The following is a 23,785-nucleotide window of genomic DNA, read 5'->3' as shown; positions in this document are numbered from 1 at the left end:
AAACCCATTCTGGCTGCTTCTGATCACTCAATTTTGTGATGGCACCCCAGATGTTCTGCTCCATAACCTTCCCTGGGACTGAGGTCAGACTGACAGACCTGTAATTCCTTGGATCCTCCTTCTTGCCCGTTACAGAATATAACATCTTTTTAAACTCCAGCAAATCTGATGAGTATATTTTATTCTAAATATCAGTATCTCTTTGGTATGGAAAATGCCAACCTCCAGAAGTTGTAAAGATCTTAGAGAAATATTAAAATAGTAACAAAATAAAAAATTAATTAACACCCTCCCCCCCCCCCAAAAAAAAAAGAAAGAATTAAAACAAACAAAATACATTGCTTCCTCTCCCTTTACTCCATCTCACCCCCACACCTGGTTCAGAGTCTCTGTAGTGAGCCATATACAACAGCTGTTGATGATCTGCAAAATTCCTTTTGAGATCAACAGGACTTGTCTCTCGAGATTAGGCTTAGTGTGAGGAATTCACAGTTGTGGAAGTGTAAGTACAGCTGAAAGTTTGCTCTAATTTCTAAGAGCAACATGTGGCCTTTCTTCTTTCATGCCTTAACCACAGAGCTGCATTAAAATGGGTAATGGTCCTGTTTTTACCAGAGGTGGCACACAGCACTTCACCACCTGAGTGTAAAACTTATAGCTTAGATGCCTAACACGAAACACAAAATAATGAAATAACAGGCTGTCATGCTCACATTGCAGAAATAACATTTTTTGCAATAATTTTCAGGCAGTGCTAACCTTCCATATTTTTCCATATAACACAATTAGAGGACAAATTAGCTAATATTGTTTTTTAAAGCCAATCAATTAGCTGGAATTTAAACATCATTGCATATCTTACTCTTGAGATATGGAATTACAATACTATTGCAGTTAAAAAGAAAGATGATCTGTTGAGGTTAATATACTGTTGTGTCCGTAACTGTGGTAATGTAAGTTGGAACAGGTTTATTTTGTAGCTTTGATCTAGCAGCTTCCAACGGGTTTTCAGTTTATGGGAAGAAAAGATTTGCCACTTAATTGAAACACACTTTAATATAAACAGGACCATAAATAGGAGGACAACTGTAAGCTTTCCCAAGAGAAAGACCTTTGAAATTCAACAATGAAATTTAGTGACTCAATCTTTTGCTTTCAGCATTTAGTCCTCTAAGAAGTGTGCCTTGCTATTCTATTTTTTTTCTGCACAGTGAAGTGGTTTCAGTATACCAGATAAACAGTCATTAAAATTTAAAATTTTGTCTAGCCCAGCAGCAAGAGGTACAAATTAAAATTAAGTGTGTTTAATATTGTAGACTATGTATGATATTTCTGGACAGGAGATAATTTACACCTTTATTCTGCTTAGTTACTGGTTAGCTCATATATTTGCTCCCTTGGCAATGCTCACCTGAAAGTAATATCTGATTCAGATACAAGATATTAAATTTCTGACATTAAAAAGAAAATAGTCTACTGAGGGTTCAATCAATTATTTCACAACACATTATCAGTGTAACCTGGCAGAACATCTTTTTGACTGATACAAATTTGTCAATCAGGCTTCTGTAAGCTATATGGATTTCTAACCTGCAAAAAATATGCAAATCAAGAAAGGTACCAGAAAATAAAAAATGATCATCTTCTGAACTTATTATAACACTAGTTTTTTGGTGGTCATGGCCTATTTATTTATTTATTTATTTATTGCATTATCTTTTCAACCATATAGGCAGTAGAAAAGTCATTTATTTTAAATCAAGAGTCCATATGCTTTCACTCACATACCAACACCTCCGGTGACTGTTAGTATATCATACTAAAAACAACTGAAATAACCAGCTGGTAAGAAATATGTGCCTTTCTCTGCTAGAGCAGTTCATACAGACTGCCGTTCTGTTTTAGATGTCCTAATCTAGTCAACTGAACACATCTGCAAATTTTCTGAGGTAAGAATGGAGTATCAACATTCAGACCTCTCCTGCTTATGGCCTCTCCCATCACTATTCTGATTCAGCAGAGTTATTCCACACAAAAGAACTCGTGCAAAAACCTTACTGTATTATTGCAGCCACTTCAATTCAACTGCAAATTGCAAAGGGCCCTGAGCTAGGGTATGTAAACCACAGATCATCCAGAAGGGTAGGTAACCTATTAAATCAGACTCTGAGAATAGTTTGGTGTAAATAACCTCCATAACATATCATAACCCTAAAAAGAATCCTCCCTGCCTCAATGACAAAAATATCTAATCAAAAAAGTGCCAAGAGACAGTAAATGCATGGAGAGAGAAAAGAAGATTTAGACAAGTCTAAAAGTGAGTATCATGTCCTTTTTGCACACCCCAAATCAAGGAGATCTGCCCTTTGCATGTATGGGATAACAGGTAAACTTACTGCCCACTATGTTTCCCTTCTTTACCATTTCCTGAGGTCTATCTAGCCTCACCAGAAAAATTATTTCCCTGGGCTTAGTTACTTGCTGTTATCAAAACCACTTGGCTAAAATGCTGTAGCAACAGCAAATAGATTTCAGCACTCAGGTTGAGGTTCTTGTCTCCTTCTTACCCTGCTCCCTCACCTGTCCTCAGAAGCAGCAGCAGTCAACAATACAGCAGAGTCTCTCAAAAGACTGACACACAGAAATCTGACTGATTATTGGAGCCACAGAGTAGTTTTATAGCTGTGCCCATTCACCTGTCCTGACAGCTACACCAGCTGAAGCAGTGAAAACCTCTTCCTGGAACAGTAAGAAACCCAATGCTTGGAGCAGTGTATTTCATGAAGGAAATTTCTTCCATAAAGGAGCTGAAACACTTTCCCGAAGTGAAGAAATACTCAGTTTCAAGGAAATTTTTTAAGGAAAAGTAACATATGAGGAGAATTAAGAATAGGTCTCATTTTTCTCCTTTTGTTACTTCACCACATCACATTATGCAAATAAATTTCTTAGGGCCATCCTTCTGGTGCACTCAAACTTTTAAAGAGAAAAACATAAGTCAACTGAGTGAGCATATATTATGCTTTTTAACATATTTGACAAATGTGATTTTTCTTCTAACTTGACAATGACAATACATGTAAATGAGAAATTAAAGGACAAAAATTCTTTATTCTTTTTTATAAACACCCACTTTATATGTAAGATTTCTGACAATTGAGAGTTAATTATTTTCCCTGGCAATAAGTTTTAAGAATATTTACATCTCACTCTAGTAACTAAGTACTAAATCACTTAACAAAGGAAGCATCATCTTATGTTCTAAAAGAAAAATAACATTGATTATGATTTTGTTCTAATTTTAGGGAAGTTCGGAGAAGAACTGAAGAGTGCCAGAAACAGAATACATACATTGCTATATCCACTCCTAGATAGATTCAGCATCAATCCATTTACTGGTTTTATAATTAAGATTATCCAAACTAAAACAGATAAAACGTCTGAAAAAAGTAGCAACATTGACATTGCTTTCTTGCTGATTTCCTGACCGCTTTGATATCCAGTTCAGATGAACAGCTGGGACACTGCCTTCCCCATTGAGAATCATCAGCTAAAACTCTCTGTGAATATATTCAGCACCATGAAGTAACTTTACTCTACACAGCTGCTCCATTTTATAGCTTTTCTCTTTCTGTGTAATGCCCCCCTTCCCCCACACTGAAACCGCCTGTTCCCCTTCCTCACATCCTTTTCTATATCAAAGCACATCATGATATAGAAACAACACTGAAATTGCCATTGCTGTTTGAATCAAGCAAAATCAGTCTCAAAAGATAGCAAGAATACCACTATATCAAAATTATAAGATACTGCTTGACCACATGCTGTGGTGTTAAGCAGTCTTTTTAATAAAACTTACTTCTCAGAGAAGGAGAAAGAAATCATAAAGCAGCAAACCCAATTCAGATGATAAACTGTAGCAATATAAAACTAATATAACTAAACATTTTCAGAACTGATATGAAGAATTATTTTCAGAAAGCATTTGAAAGGGTTACCTATTTGTGCATCTTTCAGGACTTAAAGCTTCAAACAAATACACATTTATATCTGTGCACAAGGGATCTCACTGATTTCACCAATTTTATCTATTTTTATGTGATTATATATTACATATTCTTTGAACCAACAACGTCCTTATCTACAAGGCCTTCTACAGCAGCACATTAATCATAACGTAGTTGAGAGGTAAGGCATTAAGCTATACTGGCTATTTATGTCACTGGAGTATTGCATCTATCATATCTATCTATGGTTCATAAAATAAAAATAGAAAACACACCAGAAAACCTGACTGAACATAGATACAATCTTTGTCTTGTTCTTCAGAGGCACATTTGTACACACTACACATTGATACATTGTCAGATTTACCAGAAGCTCCCTTATCATATTGTGAACTGCTCCTTTCCCATCCATCCAATTAATTCAACTAGAAATAGAGGTATCAACACAAAACCTTTTTTTTTTTTTTTAAACCAAAATATGTGAATATATGGTCTTACTAGCAAACTAGGAGCTTAATGTGAATGGACCTAATTAGAAGTATTGTAGACTGCAGGCAGTCTCAACGCAGAACTATGCTAGCATTTCCTACTCTGCTTTCCTGAAAGCATCAATCAGATAACACACTACACAAAGGTAAATTCAATTCAAAAAAGTATTAGTTCAAGCAAAAAATCATCTTTCATATCTCAGTGATGACTCCTGAGGAAATCATTATTTTAGGTGTAAGAGTAATGGATTAAGAGAAAAAGCCTTGAAGGCCAAAGGCTGTGAGGTTAGATTCTGTGTATAAGGAAAAAATACTGAATTTTAATTTATGCTACTCTGAAAAATACTTGTACTACTGTCAACATTTATGCCTAACTTTCACCTTTCAATCTCCCCATCAGTTTCTAGCAATCAGTCACTTAAAAACGTGTAATTATTTTTATTCTCTGTGGTCCCTTCTCCGTCACTTCATCTTTTTCTTTTTGCTGTCTGGTTTTCCTCACTTAGACACGTGACTCAGGAGCTCCTGGAAGGATCTTAATGAAGTTTTCTCAAGAAATAGCAGGGATTTCAGTTTCTTACTATTAAAGCATATTAATGTTTTACCATTTGTATATTTAAATAATAATAATTAAAAATTAGTCTACAGAACGATTGACTGTATGTCCGGAGACTATATGATCAGATTACAAATCACAAAAATGGTCAAGACAGGAAGGGATCTCTAGGGATCATCTGACCCAATCCCACTGGAGCAGGTTGCTCCAAGCATGTCCAGCTGGGTTTTGTAGACCTCCAAGAATGGAGATTCCACAATCCCTTTGGATATCATGTTTCACTATATGACTACACTCAGCATGTTTTGTTTTTCTTTATGGAATCTCCCATGTTTCAGTTTGCACCCATTACCCTTTGTCCTGTCTCCGGAAACCCCTGAGAAGAGCCTAGCTCTTTCTTCCTCCCCCCACCATAAGTGCCATACCCACTAAGCATTAACTGACCATGAGGTAAGTACTAGATAATTAATTATTATTGAATAATTATTAGTGACGTCCATTGAACTGAGCAAGAATATTACAGATACTCTTCTCTATTTTCAGATTCATCATCTAATCCACACACCACCTCATAAAATTAAGTGTGCTGGGCAATTATATGTAAATTATGTTTGAGATCAAGTTAGAAAATTTTATTCTCTCAAAGAACCTGTGCTGCTCAGTAAATGAGAAGAGTCAGGAACATGTATCTATCTCAGCTTCCTACTGTTGAGAAAACAGCTGTCTGGAAACCTTAAAAATAGCTGAACAATTTTAAAGTATTGATAGGAATAGAAGAAACAAGAACACCTTGAGTGCCATTCATGTACCTTGGTTTAGGTAGTGTGAGAAGATATGGGTACTGCCCATATTAAACATTCCTAGACATAACTTAAGGTACTGCATATTTTTCTTATTATTAACACCAGAACTCCTGAATCTAAATGAAAACTACCTAGATCATATGTTAAGCGTGCATGAAGTTAGTAAAAGAAATGCTACACATTCCAAGCCCAAGTTATTAATGTAGCTTCATTTATATTATGCTGTCATACTTTTAGTCTTTATCAGTCAACACTGTAGATTATTTCAGATACATTTGGAAATCTGTGAAAACAGAACAGAAGCACTCTTTAGCTACTGTTTGAATAGGTGTCATATGCAGTATTCTTTGTCAAACTTCAGTGATAAAATAATTGAGTAAATACATCTACAGACTTAATATAAAATCACTGCATTCTTAAAATAATGGGATAAATCCACACTAATTTCAAATTTATACCCAATATTATATAAGCTGTATAAAATGTCACATATGATTATTGCTGGAAAGGCAAACCAGAGGAGTAATTAACACAGTTGAGAGTTCATATCCCTAGAAGTAAGAAAACAGAAAGTAAAATTCATTTCCCATATGCTTCTGCATCAAATCAGGCCTCACGGGGACACATGATGTATTTAAATTAGACAATAAAAATCAGCACATAATTATGCAAGTCTTAGAAGTAACTGGCTTGGACCCTTGCAAATTCTCCAGAAAGTGTTCTAAAAGTGTGAATCACCTCAAATATTACATTGTTGTCAGTTCAGACAAATGATGTATACAAATACATGCTTATATAAACAAGCTCCGTATTTATAGTGCAACCATTTAATATAATTACATCATCAGGTAATTAGAACGTGCAATTATGTAAGTCTCACCTTCTCCCTCTGCTAATGAATGAATTTCTAAGTATCAGGGAAAGATTTATCTTTATTAGTGACATTTGATCCAATTGTTTCTGAACATGCAAAGAAAAAGAAACACCTAAAAATGTGAGAACTGAACTGAGGAGTTTATTTTTTTCATTGTCTGGTGACAGAATTCTTCATCAAAACATTGCTTTATAACTATTGCCTAGAAATAGTAGGTTAAAACGGAGTAGTAACATTTCAGCACTCATAACGGCTTTTTTTCACATTATACGAGTCCATGCAACTTCATAAAGAACAAGAAAGAAACTGCAGATGTAACTCCATATATCATATTTATGCGTAACTTCTGTGAACTCCATAAACCTAAGTATTCAAACTTTATTCCAAAAAACCTGGGAGACAGTGATCTTTAATCAGAAATTACCTTTCTGTTTTACTTCCTAGGATCTAGATCCAGCCTTACATGAGAAAAAAAAATCTGACTTCATGTGGAAAACAAACTGTTAATTGGAAAAATGTAACTGTAGCTGAAAGCAGTTAAAGTCTTTCCTGTGCTGGGGCAGGGCTTGAGGAAGACACCTGCTGGGAAGCTGTTTAGATACAGATATAGGTATCTCTTTATAGACATACTTCCAAAGCCATTAGTTAGGATGCAAAAAATTCTTCCTTACATAATTCTTCTGCAATGGTCATCATGCTATTATCTCTGCTACTTTGGGCAAAGTTCTTTTTTCTCTAATTACTTATTTCTTCTCTAATATAAATGATGTTTCAGGTTTCCTGGTTCTCCTTTTGACTGAACAAGTTACCAAGTCTTTACAATGCAACTAATGATATGGACCACTGTGTTATGATTATTGCCAATATTGTCCTTCCTAACGAATCAAATTAATTTACTCATTATCACAGCTGAGCATTCTCAGATTATTCTCAGATTTTTTTTTATGTCATTCAATTTTTTATTTTTATTTTTTTAATTAAAAGTTTTACATAAGAAACAAAGCATATTTGACTTGGCAACTGTAGAACAGTTCATGAACATGGATGTAGCTTTTTAGTGACAGTCAGCCTTAGTGCCAGAGACAGATCAGGGACACATTTAACTTGCTAGCATATTTGTAGCCATAGTACCTACTAATTTATTCTCCCATACTTTGTTTACAACTTTTATTGCTATTGTCCATTCATTTTGTATGACACTCATCATCAGAAAAAAAAATATAAATCAGTTGCTAATGAAGAAGCTAAAGTTTATGGAAGTTCGTGTTTTCTTCTGCACATATGTCCCCCTCCACTAATGTTGAGTTTCTACAAAAGCATCATTTATCATTTGAGAACAATGCCAAGTCTCCAGAAAAAGCTGCAGTCACCATATAATGTTCATACATTGTATTACTGGGTAACCAAAAAAACTACACATTTCACATAACTTACGCTTTCTGGCACTTAAAGCATTTGCTGTTATTGAAGTCCCTATTCTAGTAAAAAAAATAAAAAAATAAAATATGATGCTCTGATCACTAAGAACACACACTAGTGAAAAGATGCATCCTTTTAAATTAGCTGTAGTTAATCACTATGTTTCAAATAAGTGATAATTTAATGAAAGGGAAGAAGATGCAGACCTTCAATGGCCACTTTACTGTAGCTCTTGAAAAATTACAAGAAAAAATTGTCTTTCCCAATAATGATTTCTAAACAAAGCAGTATTCAGCAGTATTCTGTTTACTTAAACAGAACTCTCCTTATTCCAGTAGGAAAAAAAAAAAGAAGCTTTCCTGCTACGGGGGGGGGGGGGGGGGGGGGGGGGGGGGGGCGGGGGGGGGAGAGGACACCTCTTCCAGCTTTTAGAAAGATAGCAATCAGACTCCATTCAGGAGAAGGGCACTGAAAATCCACTTCTGCTTGTGAATTATAAGATTTCTTCTGGAGGCTTAAAAATGGCATAAAGAGGCTGACAGAAACAGTGATAGGCAGATAGCCCATGAAGACAAGCAAGTCTGTTCACACAGAGGCGTATCATCATGCAGATGCACATAAGAAACAAAAATTAAAAAAAAAAATCCACTGTCAAAATATTTGGTTCTATAATCACCAAAAGTCCATAATTTTTGTGCTACTGCTGGACAGGTATGTGTAAATCTTTTGGAAGCAAAAGACAGCAGAACTGCTGCTTTTTTGCCTCAGCATACCAATGTTTCTTTTAAAATATAACAACATTTTTTCTTGTACAGCTAAGATTAGTGAATAGAATGAGGTTTGCTCTTTGGAAATTAAATTGCAAGTATGGGTTAGTTTCTACCCTTCCTACCTAAAATGATATTTAGGTACCAAAAACCTGGAAAGAAGAATTTAAAATTTAATCTCACATCTCAATTTAAGTGCATAAAAAAATCTTTAGAAAAAAAAAAAAGGTTTACAGTTCAAAGCAATTGTTTACATGGTGGATTTTTAAGTACTTTGTTATTTATTCATGGGGAAAAGGACTTGTCCCCATTTATTTTTCTGTTTGTCTACAGTTGTGAGTGATTCTTATGTGGAAATTGAAAACAAAACAAAACAAAGATACTAGTTGGAAAGATAAGTAGGTCTGCAAAGCTCCATTAAATTTAAGAAAGATGCTTTTGACCTAATTTTTTTTTAAGAATCTCTATTTTGACAGATAACCCATTTTTCAATGATCACGTAAAAAAAAAAATCACAGACAAACCTTCTGCAAATACCTGGTAATTCAATTGTTTAAATGCTAGTACCAACAAACAACCTAATCTACAGAATATTAAAAAAAAATGGCCAGTATTGAAGATTAACTGTTCAGCAGAGAACTATCTTCTGCACAAATCTGCTCTCCAGGTTCACACCTACCAGAAGTCAGAAATACACGGAGACTTAAGGTGTATTAGCGTAAAATGCAATTAGTATAAAGAAATCTCACTATTAAAAATGTGGTTCAGATTTTGCTTCTATTCAATGCCACAACTATAGATTTTAGACTCCACCATAATGGAATTTAGCAGCAGTTCAGTAATATAATCAGAACTATGGATTAATACAGTAGTGCCAAAAAAAATAGTAGTATTACATATATATATTACATACTCTACATAATCACTTACAAGTACGATTTTTCAAATGATGTTTTTCATAAATAAAGAATAGAGCCTTCAGCGACAGGAATTTCCAGTTTTGAATTCAATGTCAACATAAAAATCATCTACTGTCAAGGAGTTCTGTATGAAAGGGTCCTGCCTTCCAACTAGCCAGCCAACCTTATATTTAAGGCATCTAAGAACTCACGCAGACATACACACATTCCTCTCAATAGCAATGAGGATGGCACAAAGAAAGTATAACAACATATTTTAATAGCACCATCTTAACTGGTTATTCTTTCTTCTCCGGATTCTCCAGAACACCAAATGCAAACAACATTCTCTCTCTCTCTTTCTTTTTAAAGATTTTTGGTTTTCAGAGGAACCAACTGTCTGAAAACTGTCCAGCCATTTGCTATGATTTTTTTAATCATTATTTCTTTTTATTATTGTCAACAAGCTCTATTGCAATAATCAGCCAAATACCAGATTAACATTTTTCACATATTTGAAAGTAATGAAGGAAAACTAATTCAGTTAAGCTACAGAGAGTAAACCAGACACAATTTATATAACCTCTCTAAATATCAGAACTGAATAATAAACACTCATCCCTGTCAAGTGCTCAATTCTAGATTGTAACATGGCAGAGTAATTCACTTTTATGTGATAAAAACAACAACAAAAACTAAAAGCCCATTTCAGCAGTTTCCTTTCTGTTCATTTTTGAAGCAAGACCCCATTTCAAGTGTAATATATGCTGAAAAATGTCAGATGGAATCACAGTGTAACTCACCTTAGATATCTACAACAATTGCCACAAAAACACTTAAGGGTTAGTAGTAGAATCAGTTCTTTTCCAAAACAATTTCAGTTTTGTTGAATAGATACATACTGGGGGGGGGAAAATACCACTTTGGATAACTGACATGCCTCTGAACAGAACCACTTGACTTACCTGCCACTGTTTCATGAGCTCCCGAACTGTTTTGGCATCCTCTAGTATCTTTTCTTTGTGTGTTGCATCCTGCAGGACATTAGCAGTTGTTTCAGCTTCTGTAAGCCATGCAAGGAACTTTTCGAGATCCAGGTAGAATACCTGCAACATCAGTAGGGCTGATTCCAACGCAGCTTCACGCTCACTAACCCTGTGCAAGTACAAAGAGTCAAATGCAGCACTCACAGGAATAAAACAAATCTCAATTGTTAAATCACAATATAACAAAGACACTCCATGTATTTTTCACATACCAATCAAGGTAAGAATTTGCAGATAGGTTAGCTACAATGATACAACTTGCATTGTATGTTTGGCAGGTGGGGTTCTTTTTTAAATTAAAAAAAAAAGTCTTTTCTCCTGAGAAGATAAACTAAAAATCAAGGAAACAAATCAATAGCTGCTTAATTGTTTGAAAGAACTATACCTGAAAAATACACAATAAAAAAAAAAAATCAGAAATAATTCCCTACTGTTTTTATCAAAGATTGTTTACTTATTTGTCATGAAGAGTACTGTGGGAAAATCTGTTTATTTTTAGAAAGCACAAAATAGGTCCTGGACCCTAATTAGCATTATAAATTTAATTGTTAGTTTTGATGACTTGAAGACTGTTGAAATTGCACTGAAAATGACTACTGTTTTTTCATTTAAAAAAATGAATCATAGAATGGTTTAGGTTGGAAGAGACCCTAAAGATCATCTAGTTCCAACCCCCCAAATATGAATGAGATATAAATTACAAGATCTCTATCAGTTACGTGATAAAAGACAGTTTTTAAGTACAAAGACTATATTACTGTATTATCCTTGGGGAAGAGCTAAATCATAAATTGGGAAAGAACCTTAAAGGCCCAAGCAATCCTGGTGCTGAAAAAAAAAACTTGAAGTGTATTTGTGTTGTATCAGCCTTCATGTGCAGTGTAGGTGTTCTATATGTACTCACCAAATTTTTTACATTAAACTTGAGCTAAATATAGATTTAGAGAAGCGAACAGGTAAGTATGACATAGCGTTCACTACCACAAACTTATCAAGGCTACTTAGCTGTTGTATTACATGCAGTAATTGTTCAGTACGATGAATGATTAAATTTTGAAGCTCAGAAAATACCTAGTAAAAATACCTAGTAAAATACCTAGTAAAGTTATCTAATAATTTACATTAGTTCAAGTGGAATGAATGCGATCTGATACACACCAAACTTTTTACTCTACAAACATATGGTGATCTGGCTATCTGCACATATAATCATAGAATCATACAATGGTTTGACTTGGAAGGGACCTTAAAGATCATCTAATCATCATCTAATTAGATTATCTAAAGATCATCTAATTCCAACTCCCCTGCCATGGGCAGGGACATCTTCCACCAAAACAGGTTGCTCAAAGCCCATCCAACCTAGCCTGAAAGACTCCCAGGAATGGGGCAACCACAACTTCTCCCTCATCCTGCTGGCCACACTTCTTTGATGCAGCCCAGGATACGGTTGGCTTTCTGCGCTGCAAGCGCACAGTGTCAATTCATGTTGAGCTTCTCATCAGCCAACACTCCAGGTCCTTCTCCTGCTCTCAATCTATTTTCTGCCCAGCCTGTATTTGTGCTTGGGATTGCCCCATGCCAGATGCAGGACCTCGTACTTGGTCTTGTTGAACCTCATGAGGTTCACATGGGCCCACCTCTCAAGCCTGTCCAAGTTCCAAGTCCCTCTGGATGGCATCCCTTCCCTCCAGTGTGTCAGTCTTACCACACAGCTCGGTGTCATCCACAGACTTGCTGAGGGTTCACTCAATCTCACTGTAGATGCCACCAACAAAGATGCTAAACAATGCCAGTCCCAATACTGACTCCTGATGAACACCACTCATTACTGATCTCCACTTGGACATTGAACCGTTGACTTCAACTCTTTGAGTGCAACAATCCAGCCAATTCTTTACCTGTTGAGCGGTCCATTCATCAAATCCATGTCTCTCCATTTTCGAGACAAGGATATCATGTGGGACAGCAGTGTCAAATGCTTTGCACAAGTCCAGGTAGATGATGTCAGTTGCTCTTCCCCTAACTACAAATGCCATAACCCTGTTGTAGAAAGCCACCAGATTTGTGCCCTAAATGAAGCCATGTCGGCTGTCACCAATCATTTCCTTATTTTCCACATGCCTTAGCATAGTTTCCAGGATGAAACCTCCATGATTTTGCCTGGCACAGAGGTGAGACTGACTGGCCTGTGTTCTTCCCTGGGTCTCCCTTTTTCCCCTTTTTAAAAATGGGGGTTATGTTTCTCCTCTTCCAGGCAGGGGGATATTCACCGGATTGACATCACTTCTCAAACATTATGGTTAGTGGCTTAGCAACTACATCTGCCAGTTCCCTCAGGACCCATGGATTTGTGCACCTTTAGGTTCCTTAGCTGGTCTCAAACCTGATCTCCTACAGTGGGTGGTTCATCATCCTCCCAGTCCCTGCTTTTGCCTTCTGGGGCTTGGGCTATGTGGCTAGATAGATTTACTGTGTAGTTTTATAGTTAGACAGAGACTAAGATACTAGAGTTTATCAGATATAAAATTTCTAATTTATCATAATTAAATAATGGTAATTGATCATAAATTTATCAGATGAGGCCAAGAAATTTCTAAGTACTAATCTCTTTCAAATCCTGTTTGCTGTCCTAATAGGTTGTACCCCCTGAGAAGTAATGAAATCATCCTAAAGCCTAATGTATTAGCTGATGTAAGAAAATAAACAAAAGACACAAAATTTACCACGTTACTAAGAGCATGTTTTTCTGACAAGCATATATGTAAGTTGCAACAGAAAATGGTAGGAACAGAAAAATTCAGGCAGAGTACAGGAGAGTACAATCGCTTCATTTCATTAAAACAAACAACCCTCCCTAAGGTTTCTCACAACAGCTACCATATTTCTGTCATATTTTTCATCCTTCAGCATCTCACTTTTCCCAAACATCTTGTGAGAAAAGTAATTTATGCTTGGATTTTTTTATTTTTTGATTCAAAAACTGAGAAAGCTATTGAATGTCTCACTTCAAGGTATAAAGTCATCCACTGATTCTTCAAAACTTGAAACATTGACTGGACTTTGATCTCAGATTCACCTGTCCCCACTACAAGAATTGTCTACATGAGAAGTGTCTTCCAGCCTGCTACAGAGTCACCTGTATTAGAACGTGTCCCCAGGGGCTGAATGAGAAACACTCAGCTTTAGAATAGTGAAAGGTATCTCTTTCCCAACTTTATTGTCTATGGACTTAGAGCAGGCTTGTGGTTAGGACACTGTTTACATGTAAAACAACTGCAATAAAAAAAGTCTACTGTTCTTTTATTTAGCTAAAAAAATAATTTCATAGATGTCGTAGCTATCTATACTAGCAATATACATTAAATCAGCATAAACACAGAAAGAAAAGAAAAAACAGAAAAAGAAAATCTACCTGGAAAATGCTGTTTTGAGTTATCTATTTATCATTTTTAGTTCAAAAATTGCATCTCATTTATTTTATAGAATTTGGAAATGGAGTAAACATACATAAAGCAAAAATATTTTATCCAGTTCTTCAGAGCACAATTCTATTTTAAGAATAGAATTATAGTGTTATGCTAATTAAATTTGCAGTGTGCAACACGATAGATAATATCTGTGCCCAAAAGCCTTTGCAGAATTGGGCAAAACACTTTCTTAACACTCAGTTCTTCAAAATATTAAAGGCACATTTTTCAACTACTATCGACCTGAAATCCTGTAAATACATGGCAATTACACAATGTGAAATAAAAAAAAAGCTTAGGTTTATTTGTGTGTATTGTTAATTTTAAACATGTATCCTGAGAAGTAGGATCCAGAGCTACTTTCATCCACTTGTATATACAAGAATACAAACACAGATATGAAAATTATGTTGAAAGTGAGAGCCATTAGAAGCATTGCTCAAAATCAGAGTTTATCTTTTATAGAAAAATCCAGACTAGATGAAAAATATTACATGATATTTTATTGATATGGGTAAAGAAAAAGGTTTTCATTAGCAAGAATCTTCTGACACTTCTATTCTATGATGCACAGAAATCTTATAGCAAATAATTCTTTCAGCCTACAAAAACATGTTCCTTATTTATAAACGTACTAATACACCTAACAGAAAATATCTAGTACTTTGCATTTTGAATTTTGCAACATCTAGCATGCAACAAACATTTAACTACATTGACAACCCTACAGCATATCAATAAGCTTCACTCGTCTTTCTAATTTCTTCAAAATTATGAGGTTAGAATATAGAAAAGGAGGTCTGAAAGTAACGAGTAAAGCTGAGTATCAAATCCATAATGTGATGATTTGCACAAAATTATAGTGGAGACAAAAATCATAGAATCATAAAGGTTGGAAAAGCCCTCCAAAATCATCTGGTCCAACCATCCCCCTACTACCAATGTCACCCACTAAACCATGTCCCTAAGTACCACGTCCAACCTTTCCTTAAACACCCCCAGGGATGGTGACTCCACCATCTCACTGTGCAACCTGTTCCAATACATATATTGAACAAGAAATTATTGCACAAAAACAAAACACAAATGTTTTCTTTTTAGTCTGTATCATCAAAGCATGTTTAATTTCATAGCTGTATGAAAAGCTGTATGAAAAGAACATGGAATCACAGAATCTTCTAAAGTAAGCATGAAAACTTTTTCACTGTAAATGAAACCCTGCATAGTATGAACACTACAAAATGCTGCTGAAATACTGTAAAATAATCATAACAATAATGATTTTTAACCAAATGAACCTTCCTTTCTCTATTCTATATAAAAATATCAAATTCCTGGAAGAAATACTGAAGGTGGGATTCACCTTATTTGCATCTAGACACTCAAAAGATAAGCAACTACACTCCCTCTGCAAAACAGAGGGAAGTATTTCTGGATTTTAATTCAGCCCCCTCCTTGTCTGTCTGTACAGATCTGTTGAACTATATTGAAGGTCAATTTTTGTTCTCTTGACTACAGTGGTAGGTTACAAGACTAACTTACTTTAGACGTCTAAATTTTACACAATTAAAGGTATGTGAGATGATCCCCAACCTAGTCTGGGGACCAATTTTCAGGCACTAGTGACATCAGTGGCAGAGAACTGAGCAACTCTGGTTGTCATATGAGTTTTTTACAGGACAGAAATTATGGTGCTCTTGTAAGAATGTATTAGCTGAAGGCTTCAAGTTGAGCGGAAGATGAGGACATGGCAGAGGAAGTGAGTCACACAAAGTGCGTAAGCATGAACATTTATATTCACAGGAAGAGGTTAACAAGGGTTTAGAAAAAAATACCAGCCTCTACTGCAAGAAACTGCTGTGATTCTGAGAACTTTTAAAGCTCATACTTTGAAACACAGCTGTTTACAAATGTCTGGGAAGATAAACAGGTAAAAATGAAGTTGTCTGAAGTCTGTGTGATCTTTAAGTTTGTAAGCAAGCTACAGTACTTTCAACTACAGTCAGCATCTGTACTGTGATATACTTACAAACAAATATATACAGCAAAATAAAAAAAATAAAAACTGAACCTCTTGTTATGGAATCTAAAAAGAGGAAAAAGTGCTGAGGTATGGGAATTATGGTGTCATTTAAATATACTGGAAGAGTTCTTCATTCAACAGTTCTAAATGCCATCCAACACAGGTAATACAGCGTTTGGAAGAAGCTCCATGACTGTGGATAATCAAGATTTTTCTTCAGCTGTAGTATTTGCTACATAACTTGGAATTAATCACTCACACTTTTAGGATATCTGTTTGTCTATTTGAAGTTGTAACACTTATCCACATTTCAAGACACATCGCAAGTGTCAGCACTTAATGTTTTGTAATGCTTAGATGAAAGAAATCATAGAAAGTACAGAGCATTACGCCAATGTACACTACACTATGTGCTAATACAGAATACATACAGAAATATTTTGAAGAAGAGTGAGCACAGAAAATATTTACAATGGACTAACAGAAATGTAATGTTCCACAAGGTGATAAAATGGAGAAATACAGCATAACTCAGCCTTCAATAGATTGCTAAATCACACTTCCACCTGTAGGCTGTGGTGATTTACACTTGTCACATAGAGATGTAAAATAAAATAACCTGAACTATTGGCTGGAAAAGCATCAATAAAAGGTTTACTTCTACACTTCATGTGCCTCTCTGTAGAACTGTATTTTCTCCTTTTTGACATTACTATTCTACACAATTAAAGAAAAAATGTGTTACCGGAATTTTCCTTTTCCAGGGCCAACTATCACTAGACAGTTTGAACTACACGCATCTTCCTACTAATGCTGGAAGCAGATTACACTTTTTCATGAGATCATATCACTTCTGCTGGTGTGACAAAGGAAAAAATGCAAAGCTTTATGGGAACATTTAATTTTTATTACTAAATAGATTTAAGCTCTTACTTGTAACGCTTCTTTAACTGCTTTAATTTGGACTGATAAAGAAGCTATCATAAAGAGGCAGGATAATTTAGTCTCTGGTAGAATGGAAACAGGAAGAGGTGTCACTCATGAAGAGAACATGACTAATAATTTTCCATTCAAAAATTTAACATGGAATTCTAAAACAGACCTTCCTATTAAAATAAAATAAACAAAAAAAACTCCTGAAAATTTTTGAAATGAAAATTCAAAACAAACCATACAAATTTATTTTAGGATTGCTGCTTAGAGGAATTTTCTTCCGGAATCTAGGGATTTATATTCTATAGTGCCAGCTAATGCTATTACATGTTAATAGGTGATTAATTTCCAAATTAACTTTGGAGTGGCTGATAAACATCGAGCACAGAAAGCTATGCTGAGACAGCATTCTAAGTACTGCTTCAATGCAGTTTTCTGGATCTCAACCAGCTTGCCACCTCATTCAGGGACTCAGAGCATCTTTCCAATAATGCTTTTGCACAAATGTTCCTTTTAGTTCAACCATCCTGAACAGATGTTACTGTTTTTCCTTAGGAAAGTTTTTTCTTTCCTATAACATGTATGTGGATCTGATAAACTCCCAGCCAGCCCTGAACTTGCGTAGGATTTGCTGCTCACCTGGGTGAATATAAATCTATGGGGCCTGAAGGAATTCATCCCAGGGTACTCAGACAGCTGCTGATGTCCTCAGGAGACCTCTCAATTATTTTACAATGGTCTTTGGAATCTGGAGAGGTCCCAGTCAACTGAAAGCTGCATGGCAAACTTTGTTCCAATTTTCAAGAAGGGTATGAAAACAAACCCTTAGTTACAGACTGTCAGTCTCAAAGCAGTATCTGGTAAAGTTGTGGAGAAGATTATTCTGGGAGTTATTGTAAAACACCTAAAGGACAATGTTGTCATTGGTCATGGCCAGCATGGGTTCATAAGGGAAAGGTCCTGCTTAACGAACTTAATTTCATTTTACAACAAGGCTACCCATCTAGTTGACCACAGGAAGCCAGTTAATGTAATCTTTTTGGATTCCAGTAAAGTTTTCGATACTGTTTCTCACAGTATCTTTCTGGACAAAATGTCCAGTATACAGCTAGATAAATACATAATACAATGGGTGAACAATTGGCTGACAGGTCAGGCTCTAAGAATTACAGTAATAGCATAGTTATAGTTTGGGGCTGGAGGCCAGTCACTAGCAGGGTTCCCCAGGGCTCTATTTTTGGGCCAGATCTCTTTAATGTTTTCATAAATGACTTGGATGCAGGACTTGAAGGTATACGGAGTATGTTCACAGATTACACTAAATTGGGAGGAACTGTTGACTCTCTCGAGGGTAGAGAGGCCTTGCAGAGAGATCTTGACAAATTAGAGGCCTGGGCAATCACTAACAATATGAAGTTTAACAAGAGCAAGTGCCAGATTCTGTACCTGGGAAGTGGCAACCCTGAATAAACGTACAGACAGGGGGATGAGAGGCTAAAGAGCAATTCCTGAATGGAAAAGAATCTGGGGATTTTGGTCAATGGCAAGTTCAATATGAATCAACAGTGTGCCGTGGCAGCCAGGAGGGCCAACCATATCCTGGGATGCATCAAGCACAGCCTTGCTAGCCCATCAAAGGAAGTGACTCTCCCACTCAGCTCTATGCTGGTACAGCCTCACCTTGAGTATCATGTGTGGTCTTGGGTGCTACAAGATAAGAAGGACATAAAACCATTAGAGAAGACTCCAAAGGAGGGCTATGAAGACAGTGAAGGGTCTAGAGCTCAAGATGTATCATGAGTGGCTGAGGTCACTTCACTTGTTCAGCCTGGAGAAGAGGAGACTGAGGGTAGGCCTCGTGGCATCCTGCAGCTCCCTCACAATGGGAACAGAGGGACTGATCTCTTCTCTTGGTGACAGTGACAGAACCTGAGGGAATGGCATGGAGCTGTGACAGGGGATCTTCAGGCTGGATGTTAGGAAAAGGTTCGTCACCAAGAGAATGGAAGGGCGCTGGAACAGGCTCCCCAGGGAAGTGGTCACTGCACCAAGCCTGACAGAATTCAAGAATTGCTTGGACAACGCTCTCAGAGGTCTCCCCAGAGCCTTCTCTTCTTCAGACTGAACAACCCCAACTCCCTCAGCCTGTTTCCATACAAAAATGCTCCAGCCCTTTGATCATTTTTGTGACCCTCCTCTGGACTTGTTCTAATACTACCATGTTGCTCGTGCTGGGGGCCCCAGAACATTAGTGAGAAAATCTTTGAACGAACAAGAAAAAAATGCTTTTGTTGTGGCCAAGAAGAAAGCTCAGGCACCATTTTGCTGACTCAGCCATTTGAAAATGATTCCTACCAGTGACAGGGTACTCTTCCTATACATGCTTATTCTCTCTTTTTTTTTTTTTTTTGATAAAGTAAAAGTGATCTACCGATCTACTGGCTGAATGCTGACTCTCAGAGTCTTTAGGGCAAACTCTGCTGTGGCTGCACTACCCATATGGACTAGGTAATAATAACCAGTAAAATTATTTTAAATTCCAGGTATAATTTTGCATACAGAGAGATTAATGGCAACAGCTGCTGCAAAATAGACAGACAGTTCTCTGTTGATTCTCTTTATTTCTACGGGTTAAAGAAAAAAAAAAACAATGCAACTTTCCACCCACTTCCAATTTCAGCTCAGACATCTTGAAATGGACTCAATGGTGCTCTTAGCATGACAATCACACTAGGTTCCCTAGATGACAACAATCTCTTAAAACATTAAGATCAGAACAGCCTAAAGCGGCTCCTGATGATAGTAATAAGCCCACATAATTTGTCCTCTCTAAAAATGCTGTTGGCAGAAAGTGGGGTGGGAAGGGAAGACTGAAATAGTAGTTATTTGCTCTTCTTAGCAAGACGATTTTTTTTTCCTTGCAAGCTTTTCTATCGTAAAATTTCAAAAGTTAAATATACATTGTATTTTAATGGTTTTTGGTGTTTAGGTACTTAGGACAATGGATGTAGAAAAAGAAAATATTTTAGCAAAAGAGGTGAACTACTTCTTTTAATATTGTCCATTGGCTTGTTTCTATTATACTTATAGCCTTTCTCAAAATAGCCAAGCCCCCTTGTGAAAGTAACAAAAATCATTAAAAAACAGCATTTTCCTTTGAAATGCTCTGTGTTACTGAAGACACTAAAGCAATTGAAATACATTTTTGAATTTAGACTGTTTCTTTACTTTTCTTTATCAAAGTACTGTTGATATTTGATGAGAAAAAAAGGAGAGTTATGTGTGATGATCTGAACATCCATGATGTTTCAAATCAACCTCAGATATTAATCCAACAGCTCTTCTGCACCATTATTTGTCAGACTGAGAAAGGTTGCGAAAAGCAAAGGAAATATACTTTGGAGCACAAAATCACACACACAGATTTCTGTACGGGTCCTTTAAATAACCTCTTTTCAAATAAGTATCTGCCAATACCAGCACAGAGGATCTACATTATCACAGAGGCAAACTCCTCGTTGACCTTTTAAAAATAATTTCTGTTGCTCCTTACACTCTATTCACTCATGAGGTCCCAGACTCCCCAAATGCATCTTTATGGGATGGCAAGCATAAAGGGCACTAGAGGGAACTTTTTCTGACAAGCCTTTCTTGCCCTGATTGCTTTTGTCTCGTCTTCCCTTGATGCAGTTCTATAACTAAATATATAAAAACATAATATTACTGAATATTTTTCCTATGTTCATTATAACCATAGAATATCATACTTAGCGTGAACTACAGAAAAATCATTAATGAAACTAAGTGGACCATTTGAATTCCTTTAAAAACTCAGTAAAGTTATATCTTATGTTATTTAAAACATTTTATATTTACTTGTGATTCCCTACCCATTAATACATTTTAAATAAAACTAATCATTTTCCAGAGAGAAAATGTTAAGAATGGCTAGATTAAAGAAAAGGGAATATAAACATCACACAATTAGAGTTGACATACAAAATACCATTAAAGATAACTTGGAGATACAAAATATAGTTCTGATGGATTCTCTCAAGAGACTTTTTAAATAGCCCTTAGTCTAAATTTAAAGTATTTCTTTTTACTCCCCCAGAACTCACAGAACAAATTCCAGTCTAGTTTTCTGTATCATTTGAGTAATGCTCCAACAAAACATACAACGATAGGATTTAATAATCCTGGTATTCCCATTAAAGAGAGACGTCAGAAAAGGGTCAGAAAAAAATCCTAAAATCCAAAACAGACAGACAAAACTGGTTTCTTATTCTAAGAAAAGAAGCAAAAAGGTTATCATTCTGTTTCAGCCCTCTTCACACACACTTCAGTCTATAATACTCATTATAGAGTATTTTGGAATCCTTGGATTCCAAAATATAATTCTTTTGAGATTCCAAGGCAGTCAACATCCTCTCATAAAAAGCATATTAATTACTCAGATACAATTTATTAAGATAAAATCTTGGCTTTCTAAGAGAGTGAAGTGCAATTAAAACTGATTGTGAAAATAATTAGGTTCTTAAGGCACTTGTTTTCTTACTCTTAATTACTGTAGAAACAACTCAATTTAATAAGACTGTAAAATGCACTGATGGCATTACATGAAATCAATTAGGATTCACAAAGGATACTATTAAACTGTTAGTACAGTTTTCTTTTAAAGCTGCAACCTCTGAGGGCTGCATTCCCACAGCCCAGCAGAACAGATATTTGTTACCAATCAAAAGAAACAAGCCTCAGGTTCCAGACTGGAAAACTTAGCTGGCAGCAAATGCAGTTCTAATTGTACCATGCATCATCTAAAGTTAAGTGGCAGTAACACTAAACAAACACCTAGATAATGCATCATTTTTCCTCCTCTAAAACTTGGACTTTAAATAGTACTGATATTACACAAAGATGTTGACTATGTGATGGGCAGAGGGCATACTGCCTATTGTTTTTTATATTGCTTATCTAATATTGTAGTATTAGTTGTAAAGAACCGCTCTGTATCTCGCATATGTAGTTCTTGTTTATTATTCAGGAGGTTGCAGACTCCTACAGAAAACTGAAATATAGAATAAGTTCCCCATGATAATGGAAGAGTGTGATTAAAATAGTCTTACTGTAGAAAGAGTGTAATACAGCAGGAGCTATAACCAGAGGTAATACTAGAATACAGAGTAACACTTGTAGAAACTCCATAATGATCACTTCAGACTGGGAAGAAACTAGAAATCTAGTTTCTAGTTCTAGTTTCTGTACCTTAGGATCATCTAAATAAAATTAAATAAAAAAATAAAATAAAATTCCAGAGTCAAACTCAGCAAATTCAGGAAATGTTCAAGTTCTGTTGAACTCAGTGACAGTTGATGTCTGTTTGATATAATAAGACTCCAGAAAATATCCTATCTCCCTTAAGGTAGCTTCAAATGGAACAACACATTCTGTGATAGTTCTACCAGCACCACCTTAACTCTTCTGAATGAATTTCAAAGGTAAAAATTCATAGCAGACAAACCCATCAAAGAACAACTGTAGACATTTCAATGGAGTGGAGATAGGCATAAATACACCAGAACACTAAGTCTGGGAGTGAGGAGGTCTTACCATTGTGGTATGAAAAGATATAACAACAGAAGTGGATACACATGAAATTTCATGCACTCCCATACAACTCTGACCAACTTTTCCAAATATAACTCTTAAATAGCACACAGTTTTGTGATGTTTTCTTCCACTTCATAAGCTTTGATATAATTATCAGGTGTTTATGTTGATGCTTGATTTCTCTTGTGATTTATCTTTTTGGATTCGCTCTCATATAAGCAACTTCTATATATTTCAGGTAACTAACGTTTGGGGAGATACATTTTATTTAATGGAAATAGATGCATAATTTTAACTTCACCTAATGGAATGAAACCCATAAAGTACACCATAAAGCCTTTTAAGGAAGTATAAGTTTATATTTTCTGTTATTTAATCAAAAGATAGGTTTAAAACAGCCTCATATAAAACATGCACTAACAAACACTGCATTGGCTTGTATGCAAGATTAGATTTCAAAATATCAAGGTTCTTCAAACCTGTTCTCTTTGTAGAAGCAACTTAGCTCACCTTTTAAAGCCATTCATTTCCACCTAGCTGCTGTTATTTCTAAACAGAAATCCCAACTCTATAAGCAAAAAAAACTGATTAAAAACTACTTGAACTCTTGTCAGCTCAAGGCCCACATTCATGATTGTATATGACACAATAATCATTGTCATATCTTAAGACCAAAATCTGGTTGACAGTTCTGATTTTCCAATTAGCTGAAAAACTGCAGCACAGATCATCTTCCAGGAGGTATATTCACATTTACAGTTCCTCATAGGTGAAAAGACATGGCAATACATTCTAAAATACTAACTTGATAACCATTTTATTTTTAATGTATCCATCTCTGGTAAATGTCATTTAAAAAAAAATAGGGAAAAAAAGTAGCACACATTCAT

The 23,785-nt window shown here is 35.7% G+C and overlaps 1 protein-coding gene across 26 annotated transcripts in view; it reads right to left on the bottom strand.

Moving 5' to 3' along the window:
* DMD (dystrophin) overlaps positions 1-23,785 on the bottom strand; it is a 1,241,121-nt gene that overhangs the window by 235,796 nt on the left and 981,540 nt on the right. For all 26 annotated transcript variants that reach the window (XM_080576230.1, XM_080576221.1, XM_080576232.1 and 23 more), the window contains one exon: positions 10,779-10,968. In XM_080576230.1, coding sequence (XP_080432356.1) covers positions 10,779-10,968 — 190 coding nt within the window. The remainder of the gene's footprint in view (positions 1-10,778; positions 10,969-23,785) is intronic.

The sequence above is a fragment of the Anser brachyrhynchus genome, assembly GCF_964034855.1.
Source record: "Anser brachyrhynchus genome assembly, chromosome: 1".
In the NCBI taxonomy this organism is placed as follows: domain Eukaryota; kingdom Metazoa; phylum Chordata; class Aves; order Anseriformes; family Anatidae; genus Anser; species Anser brachyrhynchus.
Note: the sequence above shows the minus strand (reverse complement) of the source record. Positions and strands in the feature narration are given on the sequence as shown.